The sequence below is a fragment of the Periplaneta americana genome, chromosome 11, assembly GCF_040183065.1.
Source record: "Periplaneta americana isolate PAMFEO1 chromosome 11, P.americana_PAMFEO1_priV1, whole genome shotgun sequence".
NCBI classification, from domain to species: Eukaryota; Metazoa; Arthropoda; class Insecta; order Blattodea; family Blattidae; genus Periplaneta; species Periplaneta americana.
The window spans coordinates 10,761,379-10,784,046 of NC_091127.1; the positions used below are offsets into that span (position 1 = coordinate 10,761,379).

The 22,668-nt window shown below is 35.4% G+C and overlaps 1 protein-coding gene across 1 annotated transcript; it reads left to right on the forward strand.

The window, feature by feature from the left end:
* The first annotated feature begins 4,617 nt into the window (after nucleotides 1-4,617).
* On the forward strand, nucleotides 4,618-21,648 carry LOC138708793 (CAAX prenyl protease 1 homolog). The gene is made up of 7 exons (XM_069838976.1): nucleotides 4,618-4,932; nucleotides 6,101-6,247; nucleotides 12,303-12,506; nucleotides 16,598-16,892; nucleotides 17,183-17,424; nucleotides 18,918-19,061; nucleotides 19,910-21,648. The coding sequence occupies exons 1-7, from the start codon at nucleotides 4,843-4,845 to the stop codon at nucleotides 20,126-20,128; spliced, it is 1,341 nt and encodes a 446-aa protein (XP_069695077.1). The 5' UTR covers nucleotides 4,618-4,842; the 3' UTR covers nucleotides 20,129-21,648.
* Nucleotides 21,649-22,668: the final 1,020 nt, after the last annotated feature.

Here is a 22,668-nt window from a genome sequence, read left to right on the forward strand (position 1 = left end):
CTTCATAGACAAATCGACCGTCCAGTTCAAAAGTGCGAAAACTCAAAAATTGCCATTTTTTAGTTATACTACTGAAAGCCCCTTTCGGAGCTCTTTCCAATTCAGTATTGCAATGTCATATTTACAACCAAAAAGCGAAAAAAAAAAACTAAATAAATTGCTTTAGAAATAATTATAACTATGGACTTTACTAATTCATTATTAGTACATTTCGAAATGTATTAATAATGAACTGGAAGATTGTGATATATTCGTCCTGAATACTGACTCATTTCTAATTGTCGTGGTTATGAACCAGAACTCTGTTCCTTTCTAAGTGATTTATTTGAAACTTTCAACTGAAGATATCTCAAAACTTGTTTTTTTTTTAGTTGTCGCACTTTTGAACTAGATGATCGAAATGTGAAAGAGTAGTTGCCTATACGAACTGGAGAAGTGAAAACATTTGGAATGATGCATTAGCAAATAATAGCATGTACCATACTTTGAGTAGTGTGAATGCCTACACTATCATGTGACATACACTCACTGCACTCTGTCAGTTTAGTGAGAACTATCCATGGTCAGAGCCACTAAATTTTTCGATTACCTTTTACCCAAGGTTTACTTTTGGAGTCAGCTTCATTGTTTTTTATTTATTTTAGTAGGTTATTTTACGACGCTTTATCAACAGCTTTGGTTATTTAGCGTCTGAATGAGATGAAGGTGATAATGCCGGTGAAATGAGTCCGGGGTCCAACACCGTAAGTTACCCAGCATTTGCTCATATTGGGTTGAGGGAAAACCCCGGAAAAAAACCTCAACCAGATAACTTGTCCCGGCCGGGAATCGAACCCGGGCCACCTGGCTTCGCGGCTAGACATGCTAACCGTTACTCCACAGGTGTGGACGCTTCATTGTTAGTTCGATCAATTCTTCTCCATCTCAGCCACTGGTGTAGTTCAGTAGGTTGAGGTGCCTGCCTGCAGATCTGGAGTTGCATTAGAGTCCCGCTTGGACTTATTACCTAGTTGGGTTTTTTCCGAGGTTTTCCTCTACTGTATGGCGAATTCTCGACCTTCATCTTGCCAAATATCCTGCGATGACCAAACTCAATGCTAAATAACCGAGTTCATATAGCGTCGTTAAATAACTAATTAAAAACATTCTCCCTGAATAACTTTATATCTTTACTGTGTTAACTTTTGCAATTTACCTGGCTAAATAGTTTCGAAGTGATATCCTTCATTGTCCGAAGCCACATTTGATACAGAAGTGTAACTTCAGGCAATGGATACCAGTTCTAAACTTGTCAGCCAGGTAAATTGCAAAAGTTAACACAGTAAAGATATCACGTTATTCAGTGATTGTGTGTTAAGAGTATATGGAACAAGGAATAAAAAATTCTCCATATCATAGTGGAATACTGGGTTCAATCATATGATAGCGTGTGTTACTAGCTCTTGTAGTTGCTTGCAAAACTGCAACAATCTTCCATCATTTTCAATGGAGGTGTGATTATTGTAGGGCCTACATAAGTTAAGGAAATCCAAGAGATTCTAATTTTTGAGTAATATTTATTTTGCTTTAAGAAATTTCAAAAACAAATTTATAGCTGAACATAGTATCACAGTCTAGTATAGACAGTCACGAAGCTTAATATGTAGTAAATATGCATCCATAGATAGTTAACCACTAGGATCGCTAATATCGCCTCATTATAGACAATGCCAAGTAGTACCGGCATAGTCTATTGTTTCTAGCACCCTCACAACTCAAGCTTCGTGACTGTATATACAAGACTGTTATACTATCATTTGCATTGAGAAAACCACAAAAGCAGCACCAATGTAGTGTGTTCAAAGTATGATGCAATATGAGTAAATTATTTAGGTAGTATGTACTTACACGTGTGATACAGAAACTTTAAAATAACAAAGTAGGGCATTTCTGTACAAGAGTGATTATTTATTTATGTACTCTTGATGGAAAAACTATTTTGCGCAATTACTAAATGTACATAGGCCAAATAGAAATGATCGGGACGAAATTGAAATACTAACTGCTGAGCCATTTATAGCCGAACCCACACTTTCAGAAGTCGAAATTGCGAATGATGGCATATGACTCTGTTAAGAGAGAAGTATTATATGATATTCTTATTGATGGGAGGATATTAAAATGGATTTAAGGGAGGTGGGATATGATGATAGGGACTGGATTAACCTTGCACAGGATAGGGACCGATGGCGGGCTTATGTGAGGGCGGCAATGAACCTTCAGGTTCCTTAAAAGCCATTTGTAAATACTCTTGACTTCTTGTGAAGTTATACATAGGCCTACTGAAAACAACAAAAAAAATTTGAGGGACGATGCCAGTTTGGGACCAAAATCCACTACTTCGTCTTCCAAGCTTACCTAAACACTCACGCAACCTCAAATGGCAACCTGAGCACGCTATGTTTGTAACTGAAGAATTTGAAATGCATTCCCTCCAATTCTGCGTTGCAGCACCAACATATGAATTACATGGTCCTTTGAAGAATTCCCCTGAATCTTTAATATGTTTATACAAATAGCAGTGTATCCAATTCAACCATTTTACACTGCCGAATGTACAAATTATCGTTAAGTAGTTACCTACATGCGTCAAAGCCTTTCAGGCAGTTAAGACAATCAGAAAAATGTCATATGTTCCATTCTTTGGCAAATTCCTCTACACTCATACTGTATGTTATCTACAATGAACATTTCCTAATTCCATCATTTTTCTGGAGCATTGTGGGAACTGGATGAGGAAGTGGTTACAAAAAAACTCAGTCATACAATTACTTTAATCACAATTATTATTTCTCGAAATGCAAACACAAGTTAAATCCTTGTCCATGTGATAAAGAATTAATACTTTTTGTTGTAATTATGAATGCCATGATATTTTACCGTTTGCTTCTTAATAGTTACAATTCAACCTGTGGCAATCAGCATAGATACAATTAATACAATTTCATTTTTAAATGGCATTCACAAATTAATTACAAATCAATTAATTACACTAAAACATATTTAAAGAAAAGTATGCATACATTCACATGAAATCTAATCAAAGAAATACAATTAACTATTTCACAACACACTTTTGCCGAGACATCCAAAAATGTTAAATACATCCACACATCTGATTTCACCAGTACATCAGATTTCTTTTGTACAACCTCGTAATCGTATTTGAATCAATTTACAATAATTTTATATGTAGGTGTACTTATATCCAGTTTGTGCAGTCTCACATCTTCCCTCTGAAGTAAAACACACGTGATTATGAAATAAACAGCATGTAAGAATTTTGCACGGATGCAGTTAATATGCATATTGTGAAATACCATAAAGACAAGGTTGTACAAAATTTTTATTTTATTGACATTTGATAGCACTAAATTTACTTGCAAATCACTTGTTTGTAAATTGGGGTTATTCATAGGCCCAATAGAAATTAAAATATTCATAATTATCTAAAATGTAGATAATCAGTAACGGTATATTTAATAAGCTTCATCTAAATTACATGTACAAAAATATAATACTGGTGAAAGACCAATGTATGTTGGGATACAATTTTCAATATGCATGTAGGCACAATAGACTTTGAGTTAGGTGTAAGATGAGAATAGATAGTCTCACAAATGGGTTTACCACAACATCATCTTCTGAAATGGAAATAACACTGATTTACATGGTACATAAAAAAGTGTTATACTAAAAGCTTAATATTTCACAAATGCCATGATGTACCGAAGAGCCACGTTGACATGTGCTTTATACATTTTATAAAGCAACCACTAAATATTGTAACTGCACGGATTTTATTTTACAGAAGGGTACAGCTACTCTTCTCTCTGAATGGATTTGCTTTCTGAGAACTGAACCCAACCAAGAGGCAATCCTCTTGCTCGTGCTCAGTTATATATTTCATTATATCTAGCACTGCTTGCGAAACACTAATACGTTTAATCGCAGCCTCTCTCCTCAGCTGCTCGGTAACTTGCCGTTGTTGCTGCAAGTTGGAAATCATCATGTCCATAACAGCAGTATCTGACAGGCCTATTTTAAGGGCGTGGTTTAAACGCGTTCCAACACAAAACTAGGCCGCAAGTGGCCACTTATTGCTTATGCAGATGCTTTACTAGCACTGCTTTAGATGGAGAAATATATTGCACTTTAAACTTGAATTTGATCCACTTTGCACAGAATTATATTAATGCTGTTTTAATTTCGTACTACTAACGTAACAGTACTTTTCCGGAAATATGGCTACTCGCGGCTACGTCTCTTGCTTCCGGATGTTTCCAAATCCAATCGTTGATCATGTTACTTTAGATTGACGTAGTTCCTTATTCTGATATACATGTCTGTTCCTAGATGGCATTAATATATACCTAAAATTGTAATTAAAATAAATAATGCTAACATTAGCCGTAGTAATGTATTTAATAGAACATTGTTTTTTTTAGTATTGAAACACTAATAGTGGCTAACAAGATTAATTTCATAGTTCTAGAATTCTATATGATAATGTTAATCACCAACACTTGTGTCGCTTTGAAGCGTTGAGCACGGGCGCAATGAGCAGTCATCGTTCGAAGCGTGTTGTTTTTGGTGTACCTGTACACCAACTACTCTCAATAGTCTCAATGCAGTGCGCGTATTAAATCTTTGCTGTATACCATCTGTACCTTCTATAATCTACGCTCACGTTCAAGATTAGCGGCTTGGTAGTGGTTATGTCTGCATGGTTTGTGCAGAAAATTTATGTTTGTGAATTTTGAATGCAAAAAGTTCATATAATTGACACTCCGACAAGTAGTAATGTTGTCAGAAGAGAATTTTATATTGTATGGCGTTTTATCGTTTTTGTTACTGGAATACTTGTGGGAACTTTACTTATCAATAAGACAGGTTAGCATGTTGTGACAATTGAAAGATTTCTTCTAAATATTGATGAATAAGTTTGAACGTAATTAAATAGAAGTTGAAATATATGGAATTGCTATTTGGGCGCCGCTGTTTATTTTCTTTTCGTGCAGTTCAAAATTCTTATTTTCTACATATTCAAACATGCTGCCCAAGAGAGAAAAGGAATACGAAAATTATCAATCAACTTGCGGCTCTGCTTATTTTGGACTTATTTGTAGTAATGGAGGAAAGAGAGGAGAAATAGATAAATTTTAGAACACGGATACCTTCCTTTCCTTCTTACTTTAAAATTCCAACCTTGTGCACAGAAAATAAATCATTGGTATGGAAAAGTGCCTTTTCGTAAGCATGATGATGTGCATTCGATAAACGCAGAAAAATCTGCTCATTTTAGTATTTTAAGATATAATTGTCGGTGAGGAATCCGTATAGGGCTACTGAAATTTTTCCGAAAGTTTCCTAGTACCCGGTAGGCCTACTCATTACATAAGCAGTTAAGTCAGCCATGGTTGTGTATTCATAAAATACATATATTTTCCCTGGACCAAAAATATTTTACAAACTGACTAAAATCACATCTAATAACAAACTATTAAAATTCTTTTCAGAAAGGAACCACTGTGTAAACACAAAAACGCCTTACGTAATGAGTACCGGGTACTAGGAAACTACTCTTTTTCCAGTTTATATAAGCGATCTCACTCGTGTCGTTCTTGCACGCAACAATTCACAGTGCCATGGCACGTCTGACCGTGTAACGAGCGGACCTGGGTTCAAATCCTGGTTAGGACAGTTTCGTACTGTGAAGACTGTTCCTTCTATATTACTATTTAAATGTTATTTTGTTATGGGACATTTTAAGAGCAATTTCAGTTTGTGACAGAGATATTAAGCACCTTAATAGAGATCCTGTGATATTGAATTATGACTTAGCAGCACAGAAATGTGTTCATTGTGAATTAGATGTTGCAGTAAGGTTTTCCATAACATCTGTGTTTCATGTCTGAAGTTTTTTGCTTCGTAAAATTTTCGTTATATATTTCTAGAAACACTGATTTATTAAATACTTAGATGTTCGTGAATTCGAATCAGGCCTAATGTATATATTTCTTTGATTTACCGGGAATATATGTACCATTATTTGTTACAGCATAAGATTTATGAACATGCGGTTGAAATTCCTGAAGAACTCAGAGAAATTGTAAATGAAGACACATACCAGAAGGCCCGTCTTTATGGTCTGGACAAAAGTACATTCAGCATCGTGAAAGAATTGTTTGGGATTGTTACAACTGTTGTAAGACATCACTTATTTACATAAACATTATAATATGAGTACTGTATCTGTGTGACAATTGAGATCCTTGCAGCAAGATGGGGCAGGTCCATTTTTTCAACTCTTAGGAATTTAGAAAAAGCTGTTTCTAAAAATTACACTTGAACTGAGGATATAAATTCCCATAACCGAAAGGTGACATGTTTATATATAGGCCTAAATGTTAGTAGTTTTTTCAGCTAGTAACTTCCGGTAATTTCATAGAAGACGGGCACCTAGTTGGATGTACTAAGTATTACCAACCTTTTTACTTTAGAGTTAAATGTTAGTGATTCTTAGTGACTTTTATATGTTAGTTCTAGGTTTTTATACGAGGTGTCGCATTGATGATGTTTCAATTTGATTGGTTATAGTTGTCATTTGTTCTAGAATTTTCGTTAATTTTGAATGGGTAATGACGTTGTTAATTGTTCTTGGTTGTTTGAAGTGAGTGGTGTTATAGTGTTTTACTGGCTAAAGCTATTGGAAGTTTGTCATTTTATGATTTTCCTTCGATATGATTGGTTATAGTTGTCATCATGTGTTCTAGAATTTTCGTTAATTTTGAATGGATAATGACGTCAGTAAGTTGTTCTTGGTTGTTTGACGTGAGTGGTGTTATATTGTGTCTGATGGGTAAACCTATTGAAAGTTTGTCATTTTATGATATTTGTGAAAGATGTGTGAACATAGAACAGAGCATTAAATTTTATGTCGATTTTGGTTCAGTTCTTTCGCTGGTGAATAAAAATTGTATCGATTGTTGACGAGAAAACTGTTCCTGTGATTCCAAGGAATTGTTCATTGAATTCTCCGTACAAGTTAAGGTGTAATAAGGGTTCAAAGAGAATTTCATTTTGTGTAAATACATGGTTTAGTTATGTGAACTTGACTGTACGACAAAGTGGTGGTTTAGTTCTTTGTTGGCTGCATGCTTTAAGTTTAGATTGCCTTGAAGCCTGTGTCATAATGCAAGTGAAGTGGTTGTCTTTGAAGACGTCAATGAGGATTGAATTTTGTTTGATTAGGTGATAAATTATTGTTTTGTTTTGTGTTTTAGTGATTTGTAGTGGGTAAAGTGCGGACGAAAACTGCCAGAAAAGTACTACCAACTATGAAGTTCAAATGCCACCAAACACCATAAAAATCAGAGGTGAAAAATTAAACATATTTTCATTTTTTGAAAGGCTTTTTCTTCCTTAAAAATATGAATATATGTTTGATTTTCCATGTTTGATTTTGTAATGTTTGGTGACATTTGAACTTCATAGTTGGCAGAACGTTTTGGTAGTTTTCGTCAGCCATGTTGGATTTTGCCCGTCTTCTAGGAAATTACCTAACTTCCTTACCTGATGGATAAGTTTTAATAATTTAGAACTGCCCTCTTGTATCGAACAGTAAAGGAGGAAAAATTGCAAAATATGTTACAACTTTCCCATTTATTCTCGGATCTTTCTGCTCCTTGTACGTACCAATGCCTTCAGTATTTTCTTAAGGGAGGGGACTCCACTGAAAATCATGAACATTTTCCAAAAAAATGTTATTGCCTATTTCACTTCTTTAGAATATATTTTCATACCCCAAATGGATTTAGTTCAATTCTAATTACAAATATGTTTAATTTTTTTAAAATTAGGCTAAGGTTATAAGGGGGCGTGGCAATTAAAGAGCTGTCAAAATTATTTTTGATCAAAGAATTCTTTTTTTTTTTTTTTTTTTTTTTTTTACAAATCTAGTAAATTTTTATTTTAAAGTTGACTTCCTGAAGTTACTAGAATGTAGCAGAGGAGAATTTTAATTTACTTAAATATTCATTTTACTCGTAAGTTTATTTTTCTTGGTTCAACACCAACTTTTTTTTATGCCAAATATTAATGAATCCGAATGAAATTTTTACTGCAAGTATTTATGAGGTAAAATTAGCTGTATGTATTTTTTTTTTTTTTGTAAGAAATGCTGCTAGTTTATTTTATTGATTTTTTTTTTTCATAAATTATAGAAAAATATCATTGTTAAAATTAAAAAAATATTTCAAGTGAATAAATGAGATATTTCATAAAATGAATGCTTAGAAATGTTTCTCTATGTCTTTTAAATGTAACCGAAAAAAAAAAAAAGAAACTTAAAAATTGAGATCTTCTACTAAGAACTTGGGTTTGAAAATATTTATAAAAAGAATAGAAAAAAAAATCAAAAGCCAAAATCATTTGGGAGTTCAAAATTTGGATTTTGTTAGTCTTTTACATAGTAAACATGCTCTCAAAATTTGGTTGAGAAAAATGGTTAGGGAAAAAGCTGTCGTTTTTAGTGAAGTACAGTATCCCCTTAAGTACAATATTAAGTGAAATTCAACTGGAAATGGAACTACTTCTTTCTTGCTGCAATATCCTTAATTTTCAAATTTTACACCCGTAATTCTATGGTGCGTGATAAAAGGCATGTCATAAATTGCAAGTTTTCAGCAGAGCAAAATAAAGTTTTAAATGAGGACCAATAGCATTATGATGGGCTGGAAATCTGACACTCTACATCATAATGGAGGAAGAAAGACATACGGACTTCATATCATATCAAGTAGTATATTTTTTGTATTTACATGGAATTCATAAGTCAAAGCCACCTATTTCTGACTTAAGGTACGGTCACACGTCGCTACTTTTGCTGCACAACTTTTGTACTGCAGCTGCAAAAGTTGCATGTCGTGTTCATATGTAAGCCAAAAGTAGTGTGCTGCACGCTATTTTTCGTGCTGTGCAACCCAAGTGCTGCAAAAGTTGCAACTGGAGGTTGTGAGTCTGTTCACACACAAGGCGCTACTTTTGCAGCCGCAGTCATGCTGCAGGTTTCCATCTCCGTATTGACTTCTCAATATACATTTTGTGGTTATGTTTGCATTATTAAGAAACCATGCGAAAGCTTACTTATCTATTATTTGCTTTTCTGTCGTATCTAGTATTCAGAAATTGGCATTATTTTTACTATAAAGCTTTTAAAAATGCCTATGTACTTAAATGATAACCAACAGCATATTCACGTAATCAATGTTGGCAACCCTCCTGTTTGAAACTACGCTATAGAAAAGTAAAAAAGTGAATTATATCGTCAGCAAATATGCTCAGACTGTGGTGTGCATTTAATAACTGTTACAAATAATTTATTTTCATCACATTTAACATTAAAATACATCCAAACAATAGAAGTATCATTGACACATTTGGGTGGCAACACTGGTTGCAACCGCAGCAAAAGTTTCAACAAAACCGATATCAAAAATGCTGCGGCTGCAAGCCTGAGAACCCTGTTCACACGTCGCTACTTCTAAGCTGCGCGCAGCATGGAAAAGTAGCGGGCAGCAGGTTCGGCAGCCACTACTTTTCGGGTTGCACCGTTGTTCACACGTCGCAGTACGAGAGTTGCGCAGTTTTTTGTACTGCATCTCTGCAAAAGTAGCGACGTGGACCGTACCTTTACACTCTTTTTACCGCGCACCTTAGAATTATGCTGTTACTAAGTTACTTCAGGAAATACTATGTTCTGACTCAGTACAGGACCACTGATGTGGGGTAGGGGTTATTGAGCAGGACTTGCGCTGCAAGGCTACACTCCGACATGGGTTTGAATCCTGCTTTGGATGATTACCTAGTTGGATAGTTCCGAGGCTTTCACCAGCTTTATAGATAGATAGATATTTATTTGTCATCAACATTTATATTAGTTATGGTGTACCACAACTTACCAATTCAAATATCTTGGAGCAACAGTAACAAATGTAAATGACACTCGGGAGGAAATTAAACGCAGAATAAATATGGGAAATGCGTGTTATTATTCGGTTGAGAAGCTCTTATCATCCAGTCTGCTGTCCAAAAATCTGAAAGTTAGAATTTATAAAACAGTTATATTACCGGTTCTTCTATATGGCTGTGAAACTTGGACTCTCACTCTGAGAGAGGAACATAGGTTAAGGGTGTTTGAGAATAAGGTGCTTAGGAAAATATTTGGGGCTAAGCGGGATGAAGTTACAGGAGAATGGAGAAAGTTACACAACACAGAACTGCACGCATTGTATTCTTCACCTGACATAATTAGGAACTTGAAATCCAGACGTTTGAGATGGGCAGGGCATGTAGCACGTATGGGCGAATCCAGAAATGCATATAGAGTGTTAGTTGGGAGACCGGAGGGAAAAAGACCTTTAGGGAGGCCGAGACGTAGATGGGAGGATAATATTAAAATGGATTTGAGGGAGGTGGGGTATGATGATAGAGACTGGCTTAATCTTGCACAGGATAGGGACCGATGGCGGGCTTATGTGAGGGCGGCAATGAACCTTCGGGTTCCTTAAAAGCCATTTGTAAGTAAGTACCACAACTTATGTATACAGGTTTCACCATAACTTTCTATTACATATACCTACAATTAGCATGCAATCCCGACAGCTGTTAAACTCATAACTCATCTACTCTCGCTATTAACTTAACTCTAATCAGTCAATTTCTTCTTATTTATTTTAACTGTCCACCATCTGTTCGTTCCATACTTACGTTCCTTTCAGCATTCTAATCTTGCTAACTAAATTTATACATAATTCCGTCTCTCTACATTACATCTAACTCGTAACACTTCACCCGGTTATACTGATTGGGATCTTTTTTCTACCTAATACACGTCATTATAATCTTATTAAATCTTGACATGAGTATCTAGTTCACTTTAGATTGATCATTCATTTCTTAACCACAATCAACACTCAGAAAAAACCATAGAAAATTGTAAATACTATCACTAAGATTATCTTTCATAACTTCACTACATCACTTTCGAAGATTTACTTCTTTACAGTAAACTTCAATCGGTAACTATATTTATTAACTAGCCACTTTTTAATGTCCCAACTTTTTTTTTGTCAATTTTATAACTTCCTACCTGATCTCTTATATCTATGATCCCCTAAACACATTTTCATCACATTAAAACACGATTTACGACATTAAATCACCAAACTTCCTGTTGTAATTTCATTCAGACCTTTTATTTATTTTTTAACGCTCATGCACCAAATTCTAAGATTATAACTTTTTTGGCCCTTAAATGTACCCGTCAAGGATACAATACTGCCTTGTGGTGACGAAATTACTATCTCTTCGCCCATCATCACCAGCTGTATAGCGAATGTCAGGTAATCTCATGGCGAATTCTCGGTCTCTCTTTGTGATCATACTGTCTTGCTGTCATCAATTCCATCAGTGCTTTGAGGATGTAGATTTTTTATAAGTGTGCTTGCTGTACTTGTTTAGTATGGATGGTATATGATAGGCCTACTCATTAAACCAACTTATATTTGTGCAATACATACACAAGAACGATATCATGAGAATTAAAATAAACATGACAATGAAGGTTAATAAAGTAAAAATGTCAATATGTATCTAAGAGACTTAGGGCTTCACATTCACACTTCATTCAGGAACAGTAGCCTTCTATGCCCAAGGTTGCGGGTTCGATCCCGGGCCAGGTCGATGGCATTTAAGTGTGCTTAAATTCGACAGGCTCATGTCAGTAGATTTATGGGCATGTAAAAGAACTCCTGCGGGACAAAATTCCGGCACATCCGGCGACGCTGATATAACCTCTGCAGTTGCAAGCGTCGTTAAATAAAACAACATTAAACATCCAGGAACAGTAATGTATTTAAACTTGCACACACCAGTTTTTAATCCATTATTTAATGAAGCTATACCAATTGTAAGACGAAGATACTTCTGTTTGCCAAATAAAAGTGTAAGTATTCATAGAGGATATAAAAAGGAACTCTGTTCAATTGAGAAATTTTAATGTGATTTCACGGTTACTCTTGATCAGTGATAAACCAACCATTGAAAATGAATGTCAGAAGTAAATAGCAATGGAATACTTATTTAAAGACTTGTAGTTAATTTACTTCCATTATCAGCTATGTTGTGCTTATTCTAATAGATATTATACGGACGTCTTCTCTCCAGTATTTTATTTTAACCTGGTAACATTTCTATTACAGGTAATTATCTTGCTCAATGGGTTCGTTTATTTCTGGAACATGGGTGGTGCTTTGGTATCAGCAGTGGGATACGATCCCAACAATGAAATCTTACGAAGTGCTGGATTTATGCTGTCAATGAGTGTTTTTAATAGCATTATAAATGTACCATTTTCTGTATATTACACCTTTGTATTGGAAGAAAGACACGGGTTTAATAAACAGGTAAGGTAAATTTTGTTTTTGTTATACTGTCTCAAACGAATTTATACACGCTTTAAGATTAGGTCATAATATTGCATGTGTAGAATCTTTCAGTATATCAATAGGCCATGGACTATCGTGGTACGTTATATATGGCTTGTTTTACTTCAAGTATATTTCAATTTTATTTGATTATGATAATGGTGATTAACACTGTAATGAAACATATGTAAATGTCCAATCCTGCATTTGCCTTATTGACTGAGGGAAACCATGAAAAGACTAAAAGGCTCATTCATAATGAAAATTAAACATAACATAAGCGTTAACTTAAGTATATAAACGTTACGGTAAAATCAAGAAGTCTTCCATCATTCACGATGGGAACATAAACATAACCGCAAACATACTTGGTAACCATGGAAACATAACAAGATGCCATTTCCTCATATTCTGTCGTATACTTCAGCGCTCCACGATTGTGTTTTGTTTGCAAATCACGTAAGCATAAGCATGAAAGTTTGGAGTTTGCAAACTTTCATGTTAACGTTTTACGGTAATGTTTATGTCAATGCGTATGTGAATCATTGTGAATGTCCCATTTGGTAGCCTGGGCGCAAACTTCTGTGTTTATGTTACGGTTATGTTTAATTTTCATTGTGAATGGGCCTTTAGACTTTCTAGCCATAGGGTTTGAACCCAGGACATCGCAAATGCGAGTCTAGTGTATTACCACTGAGCCATCTCACTCAGTTGAGATTTCTTTTATGAGATTATTTATTAAAGAATAGCAACAGTATAAAAAAAGTCTACAAAAATTTAGAGGCATCGTGAATAATATGTTTGACTATTTTGAAATAGGTGTATTTTATGTGTGTGCATGTGTGATATTGGATTTTGTAGTCATGATAAATAGCAATTAAGAAATTGTCTGATATGAATGAAAATTCTTATCCATGCTGATAAAACACAAAATATATTGTTATACAAGGTTTATAGATAACATACTAAAATTACTGTTTTTTAATCCACTTCTGATCTGTTTCCACTATTTTATTTATATTTTTACTTTATAAAAGTGCAGGTGCAGGTGTTACGTGCTGTCTCTTCTCACTTTATAGATCATTTGGATATGGAACAACAAGTTTTGATGGAGAAATCGTTGCAATAAGTGAATGTCTCAGGAATCTTTTATGCCACATCAATAAATTTAGGAATGCAGTTATATTGTCAGACTCCAAAGCAGCTATTCTATCAATCGTCTCTAAACACACACCTTCATCTCAAACAGCAGAAATAACTAAAATGCTCTCTCAATTAATATCACTCAATAAAAGAATTGTATTCCAATGGATACCATCCCACTGTGGAATCCTGGGAAACGAGAATGTGGATGCTTTAGCAAAGAAGGGCAGCTACTTACAGACCTGTTACTAAATCTACGTATTACTCTGTGAAGAGATTTATTAAATCTACATACTTAGACTTCAACAAACAAAATTTGATAACACAATCCCAAGGGAAAAAATGGAACTCTCTGCATCAAAATCCACAGTTAATTCCAGATTTACCACGAAAATCGTCTGTAGCTGCATTTAGATTGGCAACAGGCCATGATTGTTTGGCTAAACACCTGCATAGAATTGGAATATATCAGTCCCCTAACTGCCCATTGTGCAATTCAGACCAAGAAATGGATTCGGAACACCTCAAAATCTGTGCTTCATTGGCTGGTCATGATAATATCTTTGAAAAATATTGGAGTGCAAGAGGTCAAATGACTTTATTGACAAACGCCTGGCATTAGAAAACAACAACAACAACTTTATAAAAGTAATGGCCGAAGTTTTTGAATGGACACATACTGTAGGCCTACTTTAGCATATGTAAATTCTTATTCTAAAAGCACCTGAGAATAAATGGTCAAAAAGAAAATGCTCGAGAACATATTCCTCATATTTGTATAAATTCCAGCTGTATGGTGAGAAGTTTCTCTAGTTCAAAATTCTGCAGAAATTTCTGTTTTGGTTATAGAAACAAATACTTAGGAACTCAGCTTATGTGAGATGAATAATATATACTATATAGCCAACCAGTGTTATGTGCAACTGAAAATTCGATGTAGTTTAACAAGTCAGCTGGGAAAGGTAAATATAGAGTGTTCCAGCGATAAGTACCGGTTTATTCTTCAGCCACTGGACGGCACGGTGCTTGAGCGACTGCCAACAATGAGGCCCTTAAACTTTACGGCGCTTTACTGAATTAAAACTTACATGCATACTTACTAACCATAATATGTTATATTTAACATTAATTATTATTAATTATAGAATTTTGTACTCTCATGACAGTAGCTACTGGAAGTGTTGACCATTTTGCTCCAACTTCCTCTCGTCAATTTTTTCTTCTATAAGCACACGAGATTGTGATTGTTTTTTTATGTCAATTAAAGGTATCCCTGTCACATGCCATGAAGGCACTTGGGGGGGTCATGGAGGTAGAGCCCCATGCTTTCCATGACCCCGGCACTAGAATGAGGTGGTGTGGTCAGCACCACGCTCTGACCACCTTTTACCCCCGGGAAAGATCCGGTACTCAATTTTATAGGAGGCTGAGTGAACCTCGGGGCCGTTCTGAAAGTTTGGCAACGAGAAAAATCCTGTCACCACTCGGGGTCGAACCCCGGACCTTCCAGTCCGTAGCCAGCTCCTCTACCAACTGAGCTACCCAGCTGCCCCTTTTTTATGTCAGTTACACGACCTATTTCAATGAACTTTTCCACTAATTGTTTTATTGCCCTTCTGGTCGGAATTGGGCAGCCTGGAAAACGGATTTCTAAATTTTCGCCTTGTTTTGCCAAACGATTTTTTTTTTTTCGTATAATAAATTTTCAAAGTTAGAATTTATAAAACAGTTTATATTACCGGTTGTTCTGTATGGTTGTGAAACTTGGACTCTCACTTTGAGAGAGGAACATAAGTTAAGGGTGTTTGAGAATACGGTGCTTAGGAAAATATTTGGGGCTAAGAGGGATGAAGTTACAGGAGAATGGAGAAAGTTACACAACACAGAACTGCACGCATTGTATTCTCCACCTGACGTAATTAGGAACATTAAATCCAGACGTTTGAGATGGGCAGAGCATGTAGCACGTATGGGCAAATCCAGAAATGCATATAGAGTGTTAGTTGGGAGGCCGGAGGGAAAAAGACCTTTAGGGAGGCCGAGATGTAGATGGGAAGATAATATTAAAATGGATTTGAGGGAGGTGGGATATGATGATAGAGAATGGATTAATCTTGCTCAGGATAGGGACCAATGGTGGGCTTATGTGATGGCAGCAGTGAACCTCCAGGTTCCTTAAAAGCCAGTAAGTAAGTATAATAAGTTTTCACAACTTATGTATGTTCAAGCACAGAATATCTTACCATTACGCTATCTCCACGTGGTAACTAAATGAGTGGCCTGGCACAACACAACACAACTCCTCTCTACGTATTCCAATCTCAGACTGACTAGTGAATGAAACACTATGTGAGGTATTGAGAGGGGGAGCTGGCCATCTGGCAATTGCTCAACCACAGTGGCCAATGAATAAACCAGTAATTATTGCTGAAACACTCTGTAGAATAATACACAGAGTGCCAGGCCTTGTAAAACAGTCTCAGTGCAAAGTGTTATATTTTGTTACAATATGTTGATATTCATGAATCACAATAAATACTGACATGTCCACATCTGTAGTGTAATGGTCAGCGCGTCTGGCCACGAAACCAGGTGGCCCGGGTTAGATTCCCAGTCAGGGCAAGTTACCTGGTTGAGGTTTCTTCCGGGGTTTTCCCTCAACCCAATATGAGCAAATGCTGGGTAACTTTCGGTGCTGGACCCCGGACTCATTTCACCGGCATTATCACCTTCATCTCATTCAGATGCTAAATAACCTAAGATGTTGATAAAGCGTCGTAAAATAACCTACTAAAAAAATACCGACGTTTTTGTTAATCAAAATAATACTATGACAACTTCATCTCCTTATTTCTTCTGTACCAATAATGTGATTTATTAAGAGGTCATACATATATTCAGTAATGTTTATTTTGTTTTAATTGCAGACTGTTGGTTTCTTCATAAAGGACAAGATAAAGGTTTTCCTTGTGAGTCAAGTGATAATGCTTCCACTCATCTCAGCTCTCGTGTATATTGTTAAGATCGGAGGAAAATACTTCTTCATATACTTGTGGTTGTTTGCAATGATTATGACATTCGTTTTTATGACTATTTATCCCAACTGCATTGCTCCACTTTTTGATAAGTACACTCCATTGCCTGAAGGTGACCTCAAGAACCGTATAGAGAAACTTGCTGCCAGTATAGACTTCCCACTTTACAAGCTCTATATTGTGGAAGGTAAGAACACTGTGTAGTTTTTTTGAGTGATGAGTGTGCTATTAAGATGGGGAGGTGAGAGAAGGAAAGAGAAAAAGAAAAACTGTAAAAAAGCAAACTTTAGGAAAATAGCCTCTGACTGGTAAAATTAAAAAAAAAAAAGTGTATGTCAAGATTTTATGGGTGATAGAAGATAATGTTATTATAATAGCTATGTGTCTTTATAAGTACTTTAAATATTTTCATCTACATTTTTAGTACCGGTACTTTTATAATAAAACTTAACAAACTAACATATTACAATATTACAGGTTCAAAACGATCTACACACAGTAATGCCTATTTCTATGGATTCTTCAAGAATAAGCGTATTGTTCTGTTTGATACTCTGGTGAAGGATTATGTACCAGAAACAACTGAAGAGAAGAAAGATGAAAATGTTGCTGAGTCTGACAAAATAGGATGCAACAATGATGAGGTCCTCGCAGTTCTGGCTCATGAGCTGGGTCACTGGAAGTTCAACCATATAGTAAAAAATTTTGTCATCATGCAGGTACTGATATAGATAATAAACGAATACGTTTGCACTTTATTTAACAGGCCAATGAATTCAAGGCAGCGGCCTGAATAACACATGTTCATGTCCTGCACAGATCTCATATATCGTTAACAAAAGCATCAATACTGTACTGTAGCAACGGTGTAGCGATTTTTAGTTGCCGTGAAATAAAACTAATATTACGCAACATTAACAAACAGTTTTATATAATATGAAAAAATATTTATCTTTCTAAAAAGAACCATGACTATCTCTGCATTCAGTATAGTTAAATGGATAATACTTTACACATTCAAATCCAAGTTATGTGCATTAGTTTTGAATTGGCAACATTACATTAACATTTGGCGCGCAACTTTAACTTGTGTTTTCGTGCAAGTCTGCAGTTGATGGTTCCCTTCCTAACATCTCCAACAACCCTGCCATCTAGCGAAATTTTTGCATTACTGTGCTCTAGCGGGCGGAATATTAACTACTGAGTCAAATTGAATTCGGTTCAAAGTCTGCCATAAGAAACGCATATAAACTAGAATCAGTAGCCTTTTGTACATTGTTGTATGGACGTAGGTAGTGCCACACCGAAGTGGCTCCAACATTCGGAAAAACACTGCAAGAGTGCGTCCCGATCTGTGCGCGCGCTCGTTCAGGTGAAATACGAATAAAATGTGTAGAAATAAACTATTATATAACTGCTTTTTAGGATATTATTTTTTGTTTCTTTCATTGGTGGTGCCATGGCACACTGGCACTACCCCAAAAGCTGCCCCTGAATAATTGTAAAACACTGTCATATTATAATTATAATTATCTCGTGCTTCCTATACAAAGTGAATAAATGACCACAGAGAAAAAATCGTAGCATGTTAAGGTCTTTACAGTTGTAAAAATATGGTTTTGTAACATAGACAGGAATATAATTGATAACATGAGAAACTGAATTGTTTCAGAATGTACAAAATTTATAATGAGATAGCTTGTGACCTTTATGGTGATACCCATTTTTTTCTTTCCTTTGTTGTCACACAGTGTATGATCCAGTTCCTGGAGTGTTTTTATTTAAATATAATTATGCTGTGTGACAAATGTTTAGGGAAGGAAAAAGAAATGTTCTTCGGCATGAGAAGTGGCCTTCAGTGCCTGTCTCTGCATTCAGAGAATAGAGAATTATGGACGGAAATTTCTGCATCTTCTGACATACTTGTGTTTTTCATGAAGTGCTCAGGTGCAAGGTCACCACTTTGAAATAAGTGAGAGGTCTGTCATGCATGATTTCGTAGAGAAGTAGACATCTAATTTGTAAGGAGCATGTTCCTGTGGTGAACCTCTTTGTACATTCTTGGCTTTTGTTATGTCTGTTGTAATTCTTAATTATTTAACACCACTTTTCCTATACACAGATTATTTGAAGGTAAATGATTCAATGGTAACAGATAAATGATGGAATTAGAATTAAACTCTAGAGCCACTGCAGTCTGTACTTCTTTCAGGTGAATTTGTTCCTGATATTCTTGGTGTTTGGACTGATGTTCCAATATGAAGCGATGTATCGTGCGTTTGGGTTCCAAAATGAGAAACCAGTTCTAATTGGCCTTCTAGTTGTGTTCCAGTTCATATTCTCGCCATATAATGCTGTAAGTTAATAGTACATTATGCAACAAGCCTAAAATGATAGTAATTAAGACGCGAGTATATTTGTTTATGAAACGAGCGCAAGCGAGTTTCATAATTTTCATACGAGCGTCTTAATTACCATTATAGGCAAGTTTCATACGACTTTTTATGCTCGACCATATTTCTAACTTGAAATTATTCAGAAGTATTCATTTTATTCGCATCTGACTGAAGATCGGAAGTGACCTTGTGCATAGCTCGTAAATTGTGAGATGTGCGCAGACGCGAAAGTATTGATTTTTTTCCGAGGAACAATAATGCCATTGACCTTGATATAATTTAGAGAATAACATGAACTAATTTTGAAATAACCTGGAAAATGATTTACAATTGAAAAACGAGATGACAAATTGAATTTATTCGAATATTATTTACAATTAACGCTAATTATTATAGTAACAGAACATAACCTTCTGCAACAGTATTGGATTTCCAGCCTCCGTGACGTTTCCCTCGTCTTTCGATTGCATATCCGAGAATAATCGAAAACCTGAACTTTAATGAATAGGTGTACTTTAATGACATGCATTAAAGGACTGCTACCAGGTGTATAATTACAACATTTCGGCATGGTCGAGCATAAAATAATGTTTATTGAATTTAGATATCGTTTTAATGAGCACACAAAAAAGGCTACCTTTTGGAATTGGTTGGAAAATTCTTATGCCATATTTGATTAAATGAAGGTTCAAGAATTTTTGTGCTAATTTCAATTTTTCTGCCTTCTGCATTCCACTTTGGCAGTAGAACTACATCTGGTTACTAGTAATGCTTTTGTATTTTAATTTTTGTTCTTTTTTTTCCACAGATTCTGAGTTTCCTAATGACAATTTTGAGTCGAAGATTTGAGTTTCAAGCTGATGGTTTTGCCATAAAATTGGGAAAAGGGAATCTTCTACGTCAAGCTCTGATCAAGTTGAACAAAGATAACTTGGGCTTTCCAGTGTTTGACTGGATGTATTCCATGTGGCACCATTCCCATCCACCACTGTTGGAGAGAATCAAAGCCATTGATAAGAAAGACTAACCATTCCATTTTTGTCACGAATAAATTAATCGGATGATATGAGGTGTAGCGAATGTGCACTTTAAGGCAGTCGCATAACAAATTCTGATATCTGATGATGTTCTGCACAGTGCAAAAGTGTATGTGTAAGCTTTGAGTGTAAGATATTCTCGGTTCTTGTTAGTCACATTCTGCACTTGTCTGAGTACGTGTGTAACATGATTTAAGGCCGAATTCATAGTCAACGCTTATCGTAAGGAAACACTTAAGCAGTTGCCTATAATAATTTCCAAATCATAAATCCCACTGAAGTGAACACTTATTCAAATAAGGTAGCTTGTCAGCTTACTCAAGTGTTTCCTCATATGCATTGTAATCAGCTGATTCGGTATACAGTGGATGATGATTATGATTTAATTTAATTTATCGAGTTCTGTAATTAAAATGAAAATGAGTTTCGGCAAGCAAAAGATATATCAGAGATATGGAAAACCCTTTAGAGATGTATAATGATCAACAATTTAAGAGGAGATACCGTTTCAACAAGAACTCTGTTGTGGATATTCTGGTTCTCTCATTTAAATTCACAATACAAACATGAGGCTTACCGATTTCGCCACTGCTGAAAGTACTGGTTGCTTTGAGATTTTATGATACAGCAGCATTTCAGGTAGATTTAAGTGGCATTTTTTTTTCGAAAAGTATTCACGTCCCAACAAAGTGTCATTTGCATTTTTGTTTGTATTCTACCCAAGGAATAAGCTGTTAAAATTTGCGTAATTATATCATTTCTACTTTGTTTAGCATAAAAATAACTGAAGAATAAATGAAAATGATTTACTTACAAGAATATTTCCGGAGTTTGCATTAAACTCAACTGCAATTTTGTTCCATGTCAATTTCTTCTTTTGGAGAGAACAATTATCATTTTTTTTTTTTTTTTTACTTTCGACGATATCTCCATATTTCATAACTAGTTATCTTAGCTCACTTCTTTCTTTTCTGTAAAATGCTTTCTGGACATTTTGTATAATTTTTAGCTCTATAACATTTACTTCTGTATTTATGTATGACAATAATGCCAATTTAACAATTTGAAGCCGCTGGAAAACAATTGAATGTAAGAAAGCGCTCACGTCTAGCCATGTTGCCATATTTCTTTCGCTGTCAAGAGAATGCTCAGGGCATATGAATGAGTAGCGTCTCTGCAATACGATCTGAAATAAGTGCTAAGAAAATGCTCATTACTTAAGTGTTTCCTCATTTTATAAGTGACGACTATGAATTGGACCCTTAAACACTTCAGTATTATTCGTGATACATTTTTGTGAGATACCTATGTTTACATATTTTAATAAGTAGTTTTCCACATAATTGGAGTTTGTGTGATTGCTTTGTATGTTGGCATTACCAAAACCAAAGAATGACCATGTTCTTGCTACCTTCAGGGATGCTTTGAGGCGATGGATTTTGTTAACTGCATTTTACTTTCCTTTTGTATATCTACCCAAATTGGGAAATAAAATTATTATTATGTGAAACTTGTTGATTTTCGTAATTTCTAATTTGTTAACCTGCATTAATGTGGCAACAGCATTGTTGTAGAATAATGTAAACTTTTTTATGTTTAAAATAATCTAATACAGTTAATTGTTTTGGTCTTGAAATTGCAGCAAAGATAATTGCACAGTTAGCTGCCAGTTTTGGTTCACTGAAGAACCAGTCTACTTAATTGTAAATGGTAAAGATGTCCATCGTGACTCCAACAAGTGAATGGGAGACTGGAAAGCAGAGCTTCCTTGGTAGATTTTGCTACACCTGTCTCTACCAATAGTTACTAGGCTCAATAGATGTTGGTATTTCTTCTCCTATCTTCCATTATAAAAATATTTTGCCTGAATAATTTTAAGGGAAAATTTGTTCCGGGGCCAGGTATCGATCCCGGGACCTCTGGTTGAACATACCAGCGCTCTGCCAACTGAGCTACCCGGGAACTTCACCTGACACCGTCTCAACTTTTTCCTTTATATCCACACAACTCGGGTAGGCTGACGAAGCACCAGAGACCCACATCGAGTGCACACAAACTCTGTGTGCCTTGGAATTGTGGTTTTTCTGGTAACGTACACAGTGACGTATATATTATGCAAATCTAGTCTTTCAGGTAAGGCTTCCTGTAAAGCAGATTTGCATAATATTTTGCCTGTTCTTCAATACTTGCCTGTATATCATATTTCCCCCATCTTTTTTTGTAAACTTCTGCAATTTTTTGCAATTGAGGAGGTCAGAAGCAAAGAGGTATAAGTGCATTTCAGTTACTTTCGAGAAAATGTAATTAAACTTTCGTAAATTCCGTGAAGTTTCGATTTTAAATTTTAATGTGTGATGTCGTTAAAAGATATATCCCTTTACCACTGAAATGTTTTATGCTTTAGCTTAACCTGGATGCATTTAATTTATTTTTTCCAGAAATGTCACTTGTACCTGTTTACTTCTGATCCCCTCAATTGGAAACTTATTCCTTGTTATTTTTACAGTTCTTCCATTTTCCATACTACTTA